This window comes from Eleutherodactylus coqui, chromosome 5 (assembly GCF_035609145.1).
Source record: "Eleutherodactylus coqui strain aEleCoq1 chromosome 5, aEleCoq1.hap1, whole genome shotgun sequence".
NCBI classification, from domain to species: domain Eukaryota; kingdom Metazoa; phylum Chordata; class Amphibia; order Anura; family Eleutherodactylidae; genus Eleutherodactylus; species Eleutherodactylus coqui.
In genome coordinates this window covers 210,148,981-210,166,050 of record NC_089841.1, presented here as the reverse complement: position 1 = coordinate 210,166,050, position 17,070 = coordinate 210,148,981, and the positions used below count along the sequence as shown (strand labels likewise).

The window sequence follows — 17,070 nt, the reverse complement described above, 5'->3', positions numbered from 1 at the left end:
ACCATGAAAGCATTGAATCAAATAGTCTTCACTCCCTTTTGTGGCATTCGTCACTGCTCAATCTTTGAATGATTTTTGGATCATATTATTTGGAAGTTCATCCCAAGCAGATAAAAGACAGTTTACTATCAAACGTTGTGACGGTACCTTCAGATTTCCACCTGAAGACGTGAACTCCTTGTCACAATCGCTGACCATCCAGTCATCCAAGATACTAGAATTCTGGCTTTGAATGGTTTATTCCAGACATCATCAGCGGCTTGAATATACTTCATGCAGCCACCAGGGATGACAGCAGTGCCCGTGTTGGGTTCGAGTTTTCCCTTTGTACTGGCACTAGTGTGGCAGCGGTAGACATCCCACACAGGGGGACTTTCAAACATAAAAAAAACAGTCCACACTGTTTGCAGCCACATAACTGTCAGCTCATCATTCATCTATTCTTGGAAGTAATGACAAGTAATGACAGCACCTTTGACATTTTGTTCACTTCACGGATGCCATGGCGAAACACAAATGGTTTGTTTTGTCCCGTCACATTTGGCAGCAAGAACTAGAGTGAAATGGTCTCTCTTGTGCCCAGTAGTAACAGCAACACTCCTGGAACCCGATGGCTCGACAAGGACATTTCTGGGCATATCAAACCACAGTGCTGTCTCGATCATTGTCAAAGAATATTCAAGACTCCGATATCTTTGCTATTGGTAATCTGACACATTACAAGAGATATGAGCTTCTCTAATAGTTCTTCAGGATCTTTTTTGGGCCAACGTTGTCCTTCGTGGACATTTTTCAACCCAACCCCTACTAGTAACAAAGGTCTCTCTATGCTTGCAGTCTTCATCAATGACCGTATCAAAGAGTTGCTTAGCTTTTGTGCACATCCTGTTTCTGGATACACGAATGAACTTTCGCTGAGCATGAAAAACACACTATTCATCATCATCATCATCATCATCCACCTTTTTTTGATCTGCTAACTTCTAGTTGCTTTCTTCTCCCCCTTTTCCAGATTTCAGAGCTTGAAGACTGTTGTACTGTCTACACCACTCACGGAGGCATTTTGGATCAACTTGAAAATTACTTGCCGCCTCTTCACTAGGAGGCGCTCTAGCATACTCCAGGGCACATCGTAAGACCGTTTTGCATTGTGAACTGAACAGGGTCACTCACACTCGGTTTTAGGTCTTCAGGTGTGAGTGTCTCTGGTTCGTTCACAATGCAAACCGGTCTTACGATGTGTCGTTCAAGCTTGGTGCCGTGCCAGTCTTCTGAAAACATAGGTGCATAGTACAACAATGATCAAATAACCATGTATAAGTACATGAGGGGACAATACAGAGATCTCTCCCATGATCTTTTTATACCAAGGACTGCGACGGTAACAAGAGGGCATCCTATATGTCTAGAAGAAAGCAGCTTTCATTACCAACACAGAAGGGGGTTCTTAACTGTAAGAGCAGTGAAACTATGGAACTCTCTGCCTGAGGACGTGGTGATGGCAAAATCCATAGAGGAGACTAAGAGGGGACTAGATGTCTTTCTAGAGCGCTATGATATTACAGGATATAGACATTAGGTGATCTCAAATGTTGATCCAAGGATTACTCTGGCTGCCATTATGGAGTCAGGAAGGAATTTTTTTTCCTCCAAATGAGCTAAATTGGCTTCTTTTTGCCTTCCTCTGGATCAACACGAAGGTTGAAACAGGCTGAACTAGATGGACATTGTCTTCGTTCAGCCTAACATATTATGCTACTATGTTACATATATCTATACTACAAAGGCTTGCTGGTTGATTCTCAAGTGTCTTCTCTATTGTTTTTGTACTAGATTTATATAACTTCTATTTTGACAATGGAGCCTACTACTTGTCTATAAGATTTCTGCTGATGCTTTTCTATAAGCAATGCATTAATCTGCATTAAAAATAAATGACTCCTAAAATCGGACCAAGAAGGGAGCGTCAGGAGGCTTGTTACAGTAAGCGATAAAAGAATCCAATAAAAGTAGAATCCGATTTAACAACCTGCACATCTTTAGTTCTTGTAAAGCAATGATCATGCAGCTTCCTGATGCATCACTACCGGAACGTCTGGATCTACTCAGAAGCCCTTTAAACCCAATTACATGGAAGGGAAGTTATGAAGGTTTGCTAGGGTCCATCTACTTCAGAAATTGCCAGTGTGGTAACTGTGGTTTCTGCATCAAGTCACAAAAAAGAACTACTTCTTTAATTTTCCTTACACAGTATTTGTAGTGAGGCACATGGATTGGTATGGTAAAGACAAGAGAAAGATTGGGGTCAGGATAAACCCCCGATGTTCAGGAAGATACAAGAGTTCTTGCCTATATTTCTTGTAATATGCTAAACTGGGATTTTGTGTTGTACAACTTGACTATGTAAAATGTACCGTCCTTTGGGCCAGTGGTCCCAAACCTTTTTGGCACCAGGGATCGGCTTCAAGCAAAACCTTTTTTACAAGGCCCGGCAGGGTGGCGCGGGACATGGGCGGGGATTTGGTTATATGGGGCGGGGCTATGAAGAGGGTTGGAGTTTAGTGCATACTTATTACTTATTTAATTATGAGATTTAGGGCCGTATAATATATTCCCCCCCCCCCCCCCCCCTGCCTGGCAGCACACACATAGGGCAGTGGGCAGTATATAATTTATCCCCCCCCCCAGCACACACATAGGGCAGCATATAATTTATCTTTCCCCCCCCCCCCCCCCCCAGCAGGATTAACTTGAAACTGACCTAGGTCCTAACAGGTGTACAGGCACAGCGGCTGCTGCTGCTGGCACAGAGACAGCTCTTTCTCCTACTCGCGGGCCGCTCTGCTTTTTAGCGCCACATTCCTCAGCGCTTCAAGAAGGCGCCTTGTGATTGGTTGCGACGCGCTGCTTCCACACCAGCAAGGACCGTAGCAGGTTGGTGTGAGCACAGAGCGCTGCTGAAGGGGCCGCTTCCACACATAGCAGGTTAGTGAGAGATCGCAGAGCGCTGCTGAAGGGGCCGCTGGATTGTTCCTTTCAGATCAAAAGTTCCGGGCGGTGCCGCGGACTGGCAGTAAACACCTAACGGTCCGGCCCTTCCGCGGACCGGTGGTTGGGGACGCCTGCTTTAGGCCCCCTGTCCACAGGAGTGATTTTGCCGTGTGCGAAGCTTTATATAGCACTGCTATGGAGTGCGCCGGCCCCTGTCCACAAGCGGAGAATCATTGCGATTCTCCGCTCGCGGCGGGCAATTCACAGCATGCTGCGAATTGCCCCGATTCTCCGCGGTCAGCCTATCAGATAGGGCTCACCGGCAGAGACTCGTCGGCGGCTCCTGCTCACGGGCAACGCCAGTGGACAGGGGGCCTTAGTTGGCAAGTATTGACCCATATAATAGGTCAAGCAGTTAAGGAGCTCTACATAACATGTTATAGGTTAGGAGAAAGACCTCATGATTTTTATTTATTTTTTAAATACCAAAATTGTATAATTTAGGCCTCATGTCCGCGGGCAAAATAGGATTTAAAATCCGCAGCGGATCACCCGCATGCGGATCCGCATCCCATAGGGATGCATTGACCACCCGCGGGTAGATAAATACCCGCGGATGGTCAATAAAAGGGAATTTTTAAAAAATGGAGCATGAAAAAATCCGGACCATGCTCCATTTTCGTGCGGGTCTCCCGCGGGCATGGCTCCCGCAGGCTTCTATTGAAGCCTATGGAAGACGTCCGGATCTGCGGGAGACGTAAAAGAATATACTCACCTGCTCCGGATCTTCCCTTCTTCGCGGCCGGATCTTTTTTCTATGCAACCGACATGCCGTGCACATCCGCCGGGCCGAAGAAAGAAGATGGTGCGAGAGGTGAATTTATTCTTATTTTCAGCGCTCATGTTCGCAGGGCAGGAGGGACCCACTGCGGATTCTCCATGGAGAATCCGTAAGGTTCCGCGGCACACCCGCAGTTGAATTCCTGCTCTCCAGCGCGGGAGCGCTGGAGAGCAGGAGTTCAAAAAAAAGAGTGCACAGCGCATGCGCGCGGCACGCTGCCGGACGGAAGAAAGAAGATCCGGCAGCGACAGAGGAAGATCCGCAGCATCTGGACAGGTAAGTAAATCTTTTTAGGCCTCATGTCCGCGAGAAAGGAGGGACCCGCTGCGGGATTCTGCATGAAGAATCCGCGGCGGGCCCGATTTTCCCCGTGGACAGGAGGCCTAAAGCTGGCTGCACAGGGGTGGATTTGCACTGCAAAATCCGGAGCGGGCATCAGCCCATAGCTTACTATGGCAAAACGCAATTTCCTCTACACAAGTAGAAAGATTGCGATTTTCCACTTGTGGAGGAGAAATCGCAGCATTCTCCATTTCTGTGCGGATTCCGCACGGACGGCTTCCATTGAAGGCATTCCTATGTAAACCATCTTCTTGTGATGTAAACCAGTGAGCAGGGAGAGCTTAAATGCAGAGAGTTTAAACACAAGCGAACAACCTTCACTTTCGCTTGTTTATCATTTTAAAAAAAATGAGTTCAATCATTAAATCTAAACGCAGCATAACTATCTAACAGCAGGGTTGCTGCTGCCACCGGCAGCAGTGCTGTATGGGAGGGGACCTCAGCGCCTACACTGACAGCGGAACCACCTGCTGCGGTGGGGGGGTGCAGGGAGGGGGGGGGGGACCTGTGTGAGGAAGGACGGCCGCTCCAGTGGAAACAGGAGTCCAGATAGCCTGTGAGCGCGGCGGTGGGACCACAGCGAAGATGGACTGTCAGCATGCCAGGGAGACAGCAGCGGAGATGGACTGTTAACTCGGCGGCGGCGACAGGAGCCGAGATGGAATGTTACGGTAGTGCGGCTGTCCAGGTGCGGGGAGTGGGCCACAGTAGCAGACTGACAGGGGAGCTTCCTGCGGGAGAGACTCACAGCAGCGCGGTCAAGCAGGGTCGCCATGCCAGAGAGCAGGGAAGGGGCCAAGGCCAAGTGCCTGAGGGGAGAGTAAAGCGAGGCAGGAGGGGAGATCATGGCAGCCATTTTCCTGCGCAGCCAATCAAGTTGGGGAGAATGCCTGTGGGCATGCATCTTGTCTCCACCTATTCTCCTGGTGGAGACCAGATACAACAATACCGAATATGCCACACATTGATTCTGCCTAGCAACAGTGCTAAAAACATTTGCAACAGAACTCTGCCGTATGAACATACCTTAAGCCTCCATGCACACTTGTTTTAGCTTTTCCATTTCCCTGCTCCACCATGGGAGTAGAAAGAGGGAATCCCTGCAGTAAAATTACTGACCCTATAATAAAACTGAACTGCACAAGGCAGACCTCAATGGCTACAATGGGGTCTGTCCGACTTTCTTCCTGCTCTCCAGACGAAGCAGTGCAGCATTCTGCTCCTTTTTATTGGGGACTTTTGCATGGACTTGCATCAAACAGCCTCTGGCATAGAACAAAGTCAGAATGCAATAGAATGAAATAGACTATACAGGACGGACGTTAGAAAGAATCTGCTTTCCGTTGCATTTTAATTAAAATTTAATCCAGAAAAAACAAACACTGATTCAGAAGGTAATATTGTGTAATAACCCTATAAGGGTGGATGCCACAATGAAACAGTACAAAATGCGAAAAAACTCAAATAGTGTATGGATCCAGTGCCCATATAGATATCAATGAGCATATGACATGCAGCGAGTCCATCGACGTCAACATCGCACTCTCTCGGCAAACTGCAACAGCCCCCAAGATCCGGAGTCCAGAACAAAACGTATTAGGGCTAATGCCCACGGCCGGATTTCCGCCGCGTTGAACGCAGCGGAAAGCCATGGCGTTACACCGCAGCTATTAGGTTCTATGGAACCTAATAGCTCAATGTTCACGCTGCGGAATTCCGCAGCATGAAATAACTCGCAGCATGTCCTATTTGCCGCAGGAATACGCACGGCCGGCTTCCATTGTAGTCAATGGAAGCCGGCCGTCACGCCATACTTCCGCTGTAGCACAGCAGAAGTAGCGTGAATACACTTCCCTGCCCACCGCCGGCCGTGTCACATGACACTGCCGGCACGTCATGCACTGTACTGCACGTGTGCCAGCGCGTCATGTGGGAGCTGCACAGCGGATCCGGAGGAGAGTATGGGGTCTTTGAAAGGGCGCCGTAATGGATTCCGCTGCACTTGCGGAGCCCGTCACGGCCGTGGGCATGAGGCCTTAGTAGTGTAAAAGCCAGCAAGAGCATTATGTCTGAGAAAAGACCCGGAGAGGTTGGAAAGCTTGCTGTAACATCATGTATTTTTGTTATCCATTAAAAGGTATCATATCTACAAGATTACCTGGTTTCTCTTACTGAGAACAATCACATTTTGCTCTACTGGCTAACACGGGACCAAACCTTTTTCAATATTATAAGCCAGGGACAAACTAGTCTTAATACTCCAAATAACTACCGAACGTGCCATATATTCATCTGTAGAGAGGTTTGCAACAAGAGTCAATGAAGTTTCGATGCCTGACAAAGGCTTCTTCCAGGACTATACAATTGAGGACTTCCTCTGGCTAGGTCAACAATATCAAACCAGTGGGGGTCCAACGTCCAAGACCCCTGTTCGCCGGGGCCGCTGACCGCCCAAGTGAATCGGAGAGAGCTTGCAACACCATTCCAGACCGTTGTGCAGTTTATGGTCCTGCACTGTTCCTGGCTGACTGCAGATTGGTGGGGTTTCCAGGCGTCAGATCCCCGATCGAATATCGATGACCCGATCAAAGGAAATATCATCATGTGTACTGTCCTGGAGGCCACTTATTATAGTTCATACGACTAGGGAAGCTGCAGGTCACACTTAAACCCCACTTGTTAACACGCTGAGATATCACTGGGACATATTGGAAGGTTTTAGGTGAATATCCCAAATAATTAGACTCTTGCAGTAAAGCATTTCCTTGTATAGGACTGTGCGCAATAGATCTAGTTTACCAGAAGTGTATGTGCAACAGTCCGTTATACATCGCAGTCCTACAGCAGATATTCACAAGCACCGCAAGATACACAGAGTACAGGAACATTTGTAGCAGATCTGCAGCAGTAAAATTCCACCATGTCTGAACAGGACCTAAAAAACGTAAATGGTGAGAAGCCTAGGCGCAGAGTACTAAGGCAGAAATGCAGTCCTAAGCTCTCGCTCGCGACCTGAAGGTTGTGGGTTCAATCCCCGCTTGATTCAGGTAGCCGGCTCAAGGTTGACTCAGCCTTCCAAGGTTGGTAAAATGAGTACCCAGCTTGGTTGGGGGGGGAAAGATGACTGGGGAAGGGAATGGCAAACCACCCTGCAAAAACAGTCTGCCAAGAAAACATCATGATGTGACGTCACCCGAGGAGTCAGTCATGACTCGGTGCTCGCACCAGGAGACTTTACCTTACCTTAATAACTCTCGAATGCAGGAGACCGTAGTGCAGCAATGTCATTCATTTCTCGCATTCCTTTAAGGAGCAGTTAATCTGCTGAGTCTACTGGGTGGAACACTAATCCTTAAGGCGCACCTGTCATTTTGGGCGACTTTTCAGAATAATCCGTCGTGTGATAAAAAGATAAAAGCTAAATCCAGTTCATCCCAGAAAGATTACGCGGCCGCCGTCACACACAGCGGAAAATTTTTCGGCAGCATTTCCTACCTCGCAAGTTCTGCGGAATTTCCATTCGGAGCCGTGTGAGGGACGTTTCAGAAGTCTCCACCGCACGGAGCAGAAGCGTTCCACACAGAATCCACAGAGTACGAGTCATACGGATTGTAAATCCACAACAGGCTCATTTATCCAGAACACTTCTTCCCTTGTTATCAACCTTGCAAGGGCTAAACCACTCGGCAAATGCGATACAAATTTTGCCGCTATCGTTGTGGGTTTCCTGCGGTATATACGTTATGTATGAAGGCAGCCTACACCTTGTAGCCGTACGTCTTCAGGACATCCAGACACTTCGTGCTCCTTCACAGTCGTATTTTTGCTTTCAAAATTTGCGCACACAATACGCAAAGGATGGAAGCCATTGAGCTCAATAGGTTTGTACGCATTTCCGTATTTTGAGCACGCTTTCTTTGCGTGAACTACAGCCGGCTTTATTTTCCTGCGCATCAAGGGACCCCATTGTGTGAGGCGCAAATGTGCACACATTCCACTGGTAAGAACACATCTTGAACTCGTTAGACGAATTAGCCATTTCAAACAGGGAGCGTTTAGGGCTCTTGCATGAAAATACATGCAGCAGAAGTACGGTGAGCTACGACGGTACACGTGCAAAAAAAGCCTCGTTCATAGCACAAACACGTTGCGCTGAGGTGCGCACAAATGCGCATACACCCATGTGAAGAAACCCTTAGCTACGTGCGAACACACCCTGGTTTGTAGCCGATTTCGATTAACCCTTTCCAATCCAATTTGTATCCCGGTTTTCCTAGGGGGCTTACTCTTTTCCTCCTGTTATACAACAGTGCTATCTGCTGGCTAAAGCCAGTACTGCATGAGGTGACACGTTGGATAGGCTCCAACAGCAGAGAGGCTGGCAACATACAGTAAGAGAACCCCGATGGACGTCTTCCAACATTGGAACTGTACAGCCTTAAATCATAATGTCTTTAGACGTCAGACAGTGGATTGGAAAGGGTTAAAAGTGAAATTCAAGGCTCCATTCACACGGGGCAGTTCGGTTGCAAAAGTGCATTTGTAAAACCGTGTGAGTTTTTGGCCACATTTTACTATGGGAAGGGGCTTGTTAGTTGTATAGCGCCAACTTATTCCGCAGTGCTTTCAGGTAATTTATTTATTACGCCCACCAAGCTGGGTACTCGTTTTACCGACTTCAGATGGATGGAAGGCTGAGTCGACCTTGAGCCGGCTACCTGAGCCACGCAGGGATTGAACTCGCAACCTTCAGGTCGTGAGCAAGAGCTAAAGGCCCATTTAGATACAACTAAGCGTCAGCCAATCGCAGCCAGCGCTTCCAGGAGGCAAGGAATTTTCAATCGCCGCCCAGAAGAGATGAAGAGAAACCGTGTCGGGGACCGAGCGGAGGCTGCAGCAGCGCCGGACAGCGCATCTAAGGTGATTATGTGTTTTTTTATTTTAAAGTAGGATTTCCTACTGTCAAAGTTGCATCGCACGGCACGAAAATAGTGTTTTTGTGCGATGCAACAGAGAGGAAGGCTCCATAGAGAAACATGGGCTACAAAACCTCACGAGTCGAGTGCATATCGCCGGACCCGCAAGGTTTTTGTGTCGGGTTGTTGCATGCTACAAAACATCACATGTGTGAAGGAGCCCATAGGAAAGCATGGGCTTCACATACATGCGATATGTAGCATTGTGGCAAAACACAAAAAAAGTCGTTTGAAGGAGGCCTAAGTGTCCTTCAACATGGAGCCATTAATTGTTGGAACAAGCAGACGCGGCGAATAGCTTACATCACTGGTCGGTCAGGGAGCGCCCGCCCTGAACAACTAATAACTCGCCTCCTCGTCTGCGAACAACGGAACCATCGCTTTTTACATTTAAAAAAATTATTTTTATGCATAAAGTAAACGATCAGTCGTTACCCCGGTCAGACTAAAGAATTATCGCTCAGTCTCACCCAATTCCACGATTACTTGAATGATAATTGTGTAAAAGAGCGCTTCCCCTTCTCAACCCCGCAGAACGCACGGAGGGACATTTATGGCAAAACCTGGTGGAGAGAAGTCGCAAAAGTTGGCGCAAGGGTCACTTGCACAAAAATTGTGCAGCTTTCCTACCTTGTGCGCCGGCCAAGCCACTTTTGTGAAAAATGGGCACGGTCGCCCTGGACTAACAGATTTCTGCATAATTTCTCCGTTGGCGCTAGGATTCGCCTAATGGATGAAGAGCTGTGTGCCTCTAAGGCCTCCCTCACACAGGCAGTGCGGCTAGCGCCAGCATTTAAATCACGGCGCCTTGCTGCGTCTACTTTAGTTTTCGGCCGCAGGGAGTCATGCGCAGTACAGGGGTTTTTTTTAGCTTTGCATGTTAATTGCGTATGGACTGCGATCGGACGCCTCCATTGACATCAATGGAGACGGTCTGCATGGATTCCGCGGCAGAATAAAGCATACTGCGATTTTTCTTCCATTAGCGGAATGCGCAATTCGTAGCCACAAGTGTGAAGGGGGAAAAAAAAATTAAGTCGAAACTACATGCCTTTCAATGCCTGCGATTTGTGGCAGAATCCGCAATACAAATCCGGTCTTGTGAGAAGGGCCTTCTCATGAGTAGCGCAGATCTGAGCGGGCGCGCCTCAACCAGATACTTATCCTCTTATAGCATTAGAAGAAGTTATCCCCTACAGAGGAAAAAAAAAAAGTTGCTACTACTTCAAAAAAAACATTAAGATCAGACAAGGAAATAAATGACTACTGACCGACTTGACTGCAGTGATTTGGAAGAGATTTCAAGCCATTTAATGCATTCCTTTGGGCAATTGACTTTTTTGCAGTTAGGCCTCTCACACGTGTTCACAAAACGCCGCGCTCAAAATCACAGCATTTAACCGCAATTTTGAGCAGCGGTTTTAAACGCATGTCACAGCGTTTGACAGTGGTTTTTAACGCACTCCATCATAGCGATGGGTGATGGAGTGCGTTAAACACGAAAAACGCCCCAAAATAAAACAGATAACGCTTGGAAAAAAAAAAAAAGCTGCGTTTTTGATTGCAGGTCTGCGAGGCCCCATTCAAATCAACAGGAGCGCTGCACCGCAATTAGCGGTAAAAAAGCGTTGTGTGAGAGTGGTCTATGGCCTCATGTCCACGGCACGTGCGGATTCCATGCAGGGAGTCCCGCACAGAATCTGCCCATGAGCCCTGCTTATCTGATTTTCGCACGGATCCCTCCACTTCCAGGTTTGCTGTACTGCGCTCACGGCTCGCCGTCGGACATATGCAGTATAGTTTTTTGTTTTGTTTTTTTTAAACTCCTGCTCTCCCATGGATGCGCAGCACATCCGCAGTGTCAGCTGCAGACGTGCCGCAGATCGGACGGCTTCCATTGACTTCAATGGAAACTGATCCGCAGAAAAATGGAATATAATGCGTTTTGTTTTCCAAGCCAAAAGGTCCACAAAACAAATCCACATGTGTTAATCCATTTGCGGACGTCCATGCATCCCTAAGGGCGGCTTGATTTGCGGATCTCCGGCACGGATTTTGCAAATCAAATCCGCCCATGGACATTGGGCCTAAAAGAGATACAATGTGTAGGGCGCAGCTCTAGCCGTACATGAATGGATACACATATGCAACAAAGTATCAGATTTCTTCCCTTCCTGCTAGATCCATTCCTGGCTTTAGCTTAAAAGAAGAGAAAAACCTGCCGAGAGAACTGTGCGACTCCGGCCAAGAACATCCAAGAAAAACTGATGTGTAAATGGGCCTCAACTGTATAAGTATCATCTGTGCTGACAGTTGGTGCTGCTAAATTACAGGCTGTTACAATATTCTGCGCCAAATTTATACAAAAAAGAAAAATTAAACTTGCACGGCGGCTCATAAAATTCAGTACTGACAATGATGCATAAAACACCGCACACACCCGCACCTGTACAAATACACCCGTGTGCCAGGTCATTTCATTGCCCACATGTACATTTTGGGCTTATATACATGCCCCATTCTAGGGCAGACTGTTGAATTTCTTGCCCTTTTAAAAGACAAACCAGAAGCCAAAACTCAGTCCGAGCATGAAAGAATCAGAGGAAATACCTGTGTTAGTAAGGAGGGTTCAAGTCCGTAATCACTGATCCGTGCCAATGTATAAACAAGCTCTGAGTGGGTCAAATGCCCATAACAAAAAAGCGTGCCAACTGCTGCGATTGAGTTTGACACCGACTCCTCCGCGCAGCGAGCACTTGGCTGCGCTGCAATCAAAATACCAACACAAACATTGCTTGGAAGGAGGGAGATTATAGTTAAGATACAGGACGCTTAAGAAGCCATTTACAGAACGGTTTGGCCAATTCGATCCAACTTTTTTTTTCTTAAGGGCTCATGTCCACGGGCAAAATATGATTTAAGATCCGCAGCGGATCTCCCGCATGCGGATCCGCATCCCATAGGGATGCATTGACCACCCGCGGGTAGATAAATACCCGCGGATCGTCAATAAAAGGGATTTAAAAAAAAATGGAGCATGGAAAAATCTGGACCATGCTCCATTTTCGTGCGGGTCTCCCGCGGGGACGGCTCCCGCGGGCTTCTATTGAAGCCTATGGAAGCCGTCCGGATCCGCGGGAGACCTAAAATAGGAATTTAAAGTATTTACCATCCGGCGCGGGCGGGGAAGGTCAGCTGTTCCTCACGGCCGCATCTTCCTTGCTTCGGCTCGGCGGATGTGCCCGGCGCATGCGCGCGGCACGTCGGCGACGTGCCGGCGACGTGCCGGCGACGTGCCGCCGGCGTCAGGAATTCATCCGCCGGCCGAAAATGAAGATCCGGCCGTGAGGAACAGCTGATCTTCTCCGCCCGCGCCGGATGGTAAATACTTTTAAATTCTTATTTTCAGCGCTCATGTCCGCGGGGCAGGAGGGACCCGCTGCAGATTCTACATGTAGAATCTGCAGCGGATCTGATTTTCCCCGTGGACATGAGGCCTAAAGGAGATGTCCCGAGGCAGCAAGTGGGTCTATACACTTCTGTATGGCCATAATAATGCACTTTGTAATATACATTGTGCATTAATTATGAGCCATACAGAAGTTATAAAAAGTTTTTTACTTACCTGCTCCGTTGCTAGCGTCCTCGTCTCCATGGTGCCGACTAATTTTTGGCCTCCGATGGCCAAATTAGCCGCGCTTGCGCAGTCCGGGTCTTCAGCAGTCTTCTATGGGGCTCCGTGTAGCTCCGTGTAGCTCCGCCCCGTCACGTGCCGATTCCAGCCAATCAGGAGGCTGGAATCGGCAGTGGACCGCACAGAAGAGCTGCGGTCCACGAAGACAGAGGATCCCGGCGGCCATCTTCAGCAGGTGAGTATGAAGACGCCGGACCGCCGGGATTCAGGTAAGCGCTGTGCGGGTGGTTTTTTTAACCCCTGCATCGGGGTTGTCTCGCGCCGAACGGGGGGGGGGTTGAAAAAAAAAAAAACCCGTTTCGGCGCGGGACATCTCCTTTAAGCATTCATGGCAAGATAGAACAAAACCTCTACAGCGCCACCTCTTGAATGGCAGCATTCATGCAAGCCAATGTCAGATCTTTTAACAAGCCTTGTAACAACTGGGAATTATAACCCAAAGCCAGAATAACCATATACAGACGGCTGTTTCGGGGTGATTGCGCCTCATCAGTGTGCAGTAGGTTTCGGTCTGGACTAGTGAGAGGCCTATGGATATGGGTCGGGAAAGGTATTGTTTCTCCTTAGGGAGATCACCTAGGAGGTGTGAGGAGATGTATAAGGCCATCCATGATCCTCTGGGAAGTATGTAAATGAAAAGATGGAACAATGCCTCTACAGCGCCACCTCTTGAATGGCAGCATTCATGCAAGTCAATGTCAGATCTTTTAACAAGCCTTGTAACAACGACTGGGAATTATAAGCCAAAACTAGAATAACCATATACAGACGGCTGTTTCGGGGTGATTGCCCCTCATCAGTGTGCAGTAGGTTTCGGTCTGGACTAGTGAGAGGCTTATGGATATGGGTCGGGAAAGGTATCGTTTCTCCTTAGGGAGATCACCTAGGAGATGTATAAGGCTATCCATGATCCTCTGAGAAATATGTAAATTAAAAGATGGAACAATGCCTCTACAGCGCCACCTATTGGAAGGCAGCATTCCACATCTATAGGCCTCTCACTTAGCCAAGCTAGAAACCTATTGCACACTGATGAGGGGCAAAAACCCAGAAACAGCTGTCTGTGCATGGTTATCTTTTCCTTCTGGAGAAGACTCTGGCTTTGGTTTGTAATTCCCAGTCATTGTTATAAGGCTTGTTAAAAAGGCCTGACATTGACTTGTAGGAATGCTGCCTTCCCATAGGTGGCGCTGTAGAGATATTGTTCCATCAACCATTTGCATATTTCCCAGAGGAGCATGGATGACCTTCTAAAGTCCCATTTACACACAAATGGTCGCTCGAAATTCATCAGAAACTGATAGTTTTGGGCGATCATTTTGCATTGGGTACTAATGGACTAATCAGTCCATTAGAACCTAACTAGCTTCATGTGCATGTATTTAGAGAACAGTGGGTGGTCTGTTCTCTAAAAACGTCACTATTGTTCTCCAGCGAGACAGCAGCTGAAAGAATGTTATTAGCGCTGCTCGCGGAGAACTAAGCATGCGGTCCATCTCATCAGTCCCGATGAAGAAGAGACGATACAACATTATTACAATACTTCACAAAGACAGAACCATTTACACTAGAAGTTACTGGGGAGGAATTCAGCGACAATCTCATTGAACGGCCTTTCTTGATGCCGCCGTTTACACAAGTATTCTGGCAGCAGAGTCTCAGAAGTTCCACCCAACTTTTGTAAAACATCCATTTTGACATGACCCAAGTTTGCTTCAATTTCTTGGGTATTTAATGCCAGTTAGGCGATTGACGAAGGCTTGATGATGGTTTACGGCACCACGGGTGTCCCAAAAAAATCAGGCCGAGTTGGAATATTCGCATAAACTGCCCATTCATCTGACCAAATCGGTGATCCAGGAGCAACATGCCACTAAATAACAACCCGAAGAGTCAGTTGATGTCAGTGTAGAACGTTCTCAACTGTTGGGTGCCAGTTGATCATGCCCAAATGCTGCCAAAGAGCCAACGGCCACCTAGCTAGTTGCCAGAGGACTAAAGCAATAACGTTGTAGCCATCAACCGAAATGTATCTTTAATTATGGTACATTTATGGAGACACACTACACCGATACCCCACTTCTCTCCCCAAGTCTAATGAACATTCATGTCAGTGGCCAACTAATGTCCAATCTCTATGCCCATCACCATGAAGCTGCGCTCGGATGGGTGGGTCGTGCCAAGGCTGCCCTTTGCAGAAGCATTAACCCAGCCCAATGCCAGTTATACTAAGTTGTACAGAGCAAAAAAACTTTGGCAATGTTCATCATGCCCAACAAACCACTGCAGTCCCTCACAAGTCCCAGGACTCCATCTACCCAAAGGCATTAACCCCTGCAGCTCCCAGTCATCAACATGCCTACTCCAGAGCTGGGGAGGCAGGAACTGGATGATGAAGAGCCAGCAGGTGCCACCCTGTGCCAGCACTGAGCGATCAAGGGTCAGGACTTGATGGCAGCGTCTTATGACCTTGTCCTGGTCACTATCGCCCACTATAAAGTAATGTCTGGACGGCAGGGGGGACTACAAGTCCCATCACACCAGAGCGGAGGGTCCCGGTGATAGGCGCAGCACTCACCCAGGAGAAGCAGCTTGAGTTCCCTGCGGGCATCCCTCTTGTCCCTGCGGAGTTGCCGCTCGATCTCTGCATTAATCCTCTGGGACTCCTTCTCCTCCGCGGACAGGCAGCAGCCGGCCATGGTCAGGAGCTCGCACCGATCCCGCCGCTCAGTCCCCGCAGCGGATGGAGGGACGCTGGAAGTTCAGCTCGGCTTCTGTCCTGCAAAAGTTCAGGCGAGAAGAGGGAGGGGAGGCGAACAAAAGCCAATGAGTCCCTTGTTCTTCCTTCTCTGCCCTCGGGAAGGGTACGGGCTCACAGCGGCAGCTCCCTGGCAGCGCGCCCTCCTGCGGGCATGGGTGAGGGGGGGCAGGAATGGCAGCGGACAAGGCGCTCCACTAATCCTCATAGACAGGAGCCGACGGCAGAGAGACACGGAGGGCTGCAGGCGGCGAGACCCACTGCGGGCGTCCTGGAAGTAAACTAGAGGCGGGAGGGAGGGCGGTGCTGCCTCCTCCTCCTTCAGCGGGCTGGGCGGCCGGCGGTCCCACAATACGTCCTGTACTGCAGGGCCGCACCGACCATGAGGCCAGATGGCCATTACCTCAGGCGGTAGGGGGGCACGGAGGGGGCGCTAGAGAGCGGCTGCTCACATCATACTGCCCTTTAACATGTATGTGAAGCCTTACAGCCCCTGTATAGTGGAGCCCGGGCACAGACCCGCCATCCCTGTATAGTGGAGCTCTGGCACAGACCCGCCGTCCCTGTATAGTGGAGCCCTGGCACTGACCCGCTGTCCCTCTATAGTGGAGCCCGGGCACAGACCCACTGTCCCTGTATAGTGGAGCCTGGGCACAGACCCGCTGTCCCTGTATAGTGAAGCCCGGGCACAGACCCACCGTCCCTGTATAGTGGAGCCCTGGCACAGACCCGCCGTCCCTGTATAGTGGAGCCTGGGCACAGACCCGCCGTCCCTGTATGATGGAGCCTGGGCACAGACCTGCAGTCCCTGTATAGTGAAGCCCGGGTACAGACCCGCTGTCCCTGTATAGTGGAGCCCGGGTACAGACCCGCCGTCCCTGTATAGTGGAGCCCGGGTACAGACCCGCCGTCCCTGTATAGTGGAGCCCGGGTACAGACCCGCCGTCCCTGTATAGTGGAGCCCGGGTACAGACCCGCCGTCCCTGTATAGTGGAGCCCGGGTACAGACCCGCCGTCCCTGTATAGTGGAGCCCGGGTACAAACTTGCCGTCTCTGTATAGTGGAGCCCGGGCACAGACCTGCCCTCCCTGTATAGTGGAGCCCTGGCACAGACCTGCCGTCCCTGTATAGTGGAGCCCAGGCACAGACCCGCCGTCCCTGTATGATGGAGCCCGGGCACAGACCCGCCGTCCCTGTATAGTGAAGCCCGGGCACAGACCCGCTGTCCCTGTATAGTGGAGCCCGGGTACAGACCCGTCATCCCTGTATAGTGGAGCCCGAGCACAGACCCGCTGTCCCAGTATAGTGGAGCCCGGGCACAGACCCGCCGTCCCTGTATAGTGAAGCCCGGGTACAGACCCGCCGTCCCTGTATAGTGGAGCCCGCGTACAGACTTGCCATCTCTGTATAGTGGAGCCTGGGCACCGACCTGCCGTCCCTGTATAGTGGAGCCCGGGCACAGACCCGC

General features: G+C 49.5%; 1 protein-coding gene across 1 annotated transcript in view; it reads right to left on the bottom strand.

Moving 5' to 3' along the window:
• The window catches only part of LOC136628329 (guanine nucleotide-binding protein subunit alpha-14), a 110,532-nt gene extending 94,652 nt beyond the window's left edge, over window positions 1-15,880 (bottom strand). Inside the window, exon 1 of the mRNA XM_066604145.1 lies at window positions 15,423-15,880. Within this exon, the coding sequence (XP_066460242.1) occupies window positions 15,423-15,543 (121 nt within the window). The 5' untranslated portion in view covers window positions 15,544-15,880. The remainder of the gene's footprint in view (window positions 1-15,422) is intronic.
• Window positions 15,881-17,070: the final 1,190 nt, after the last annotated feature.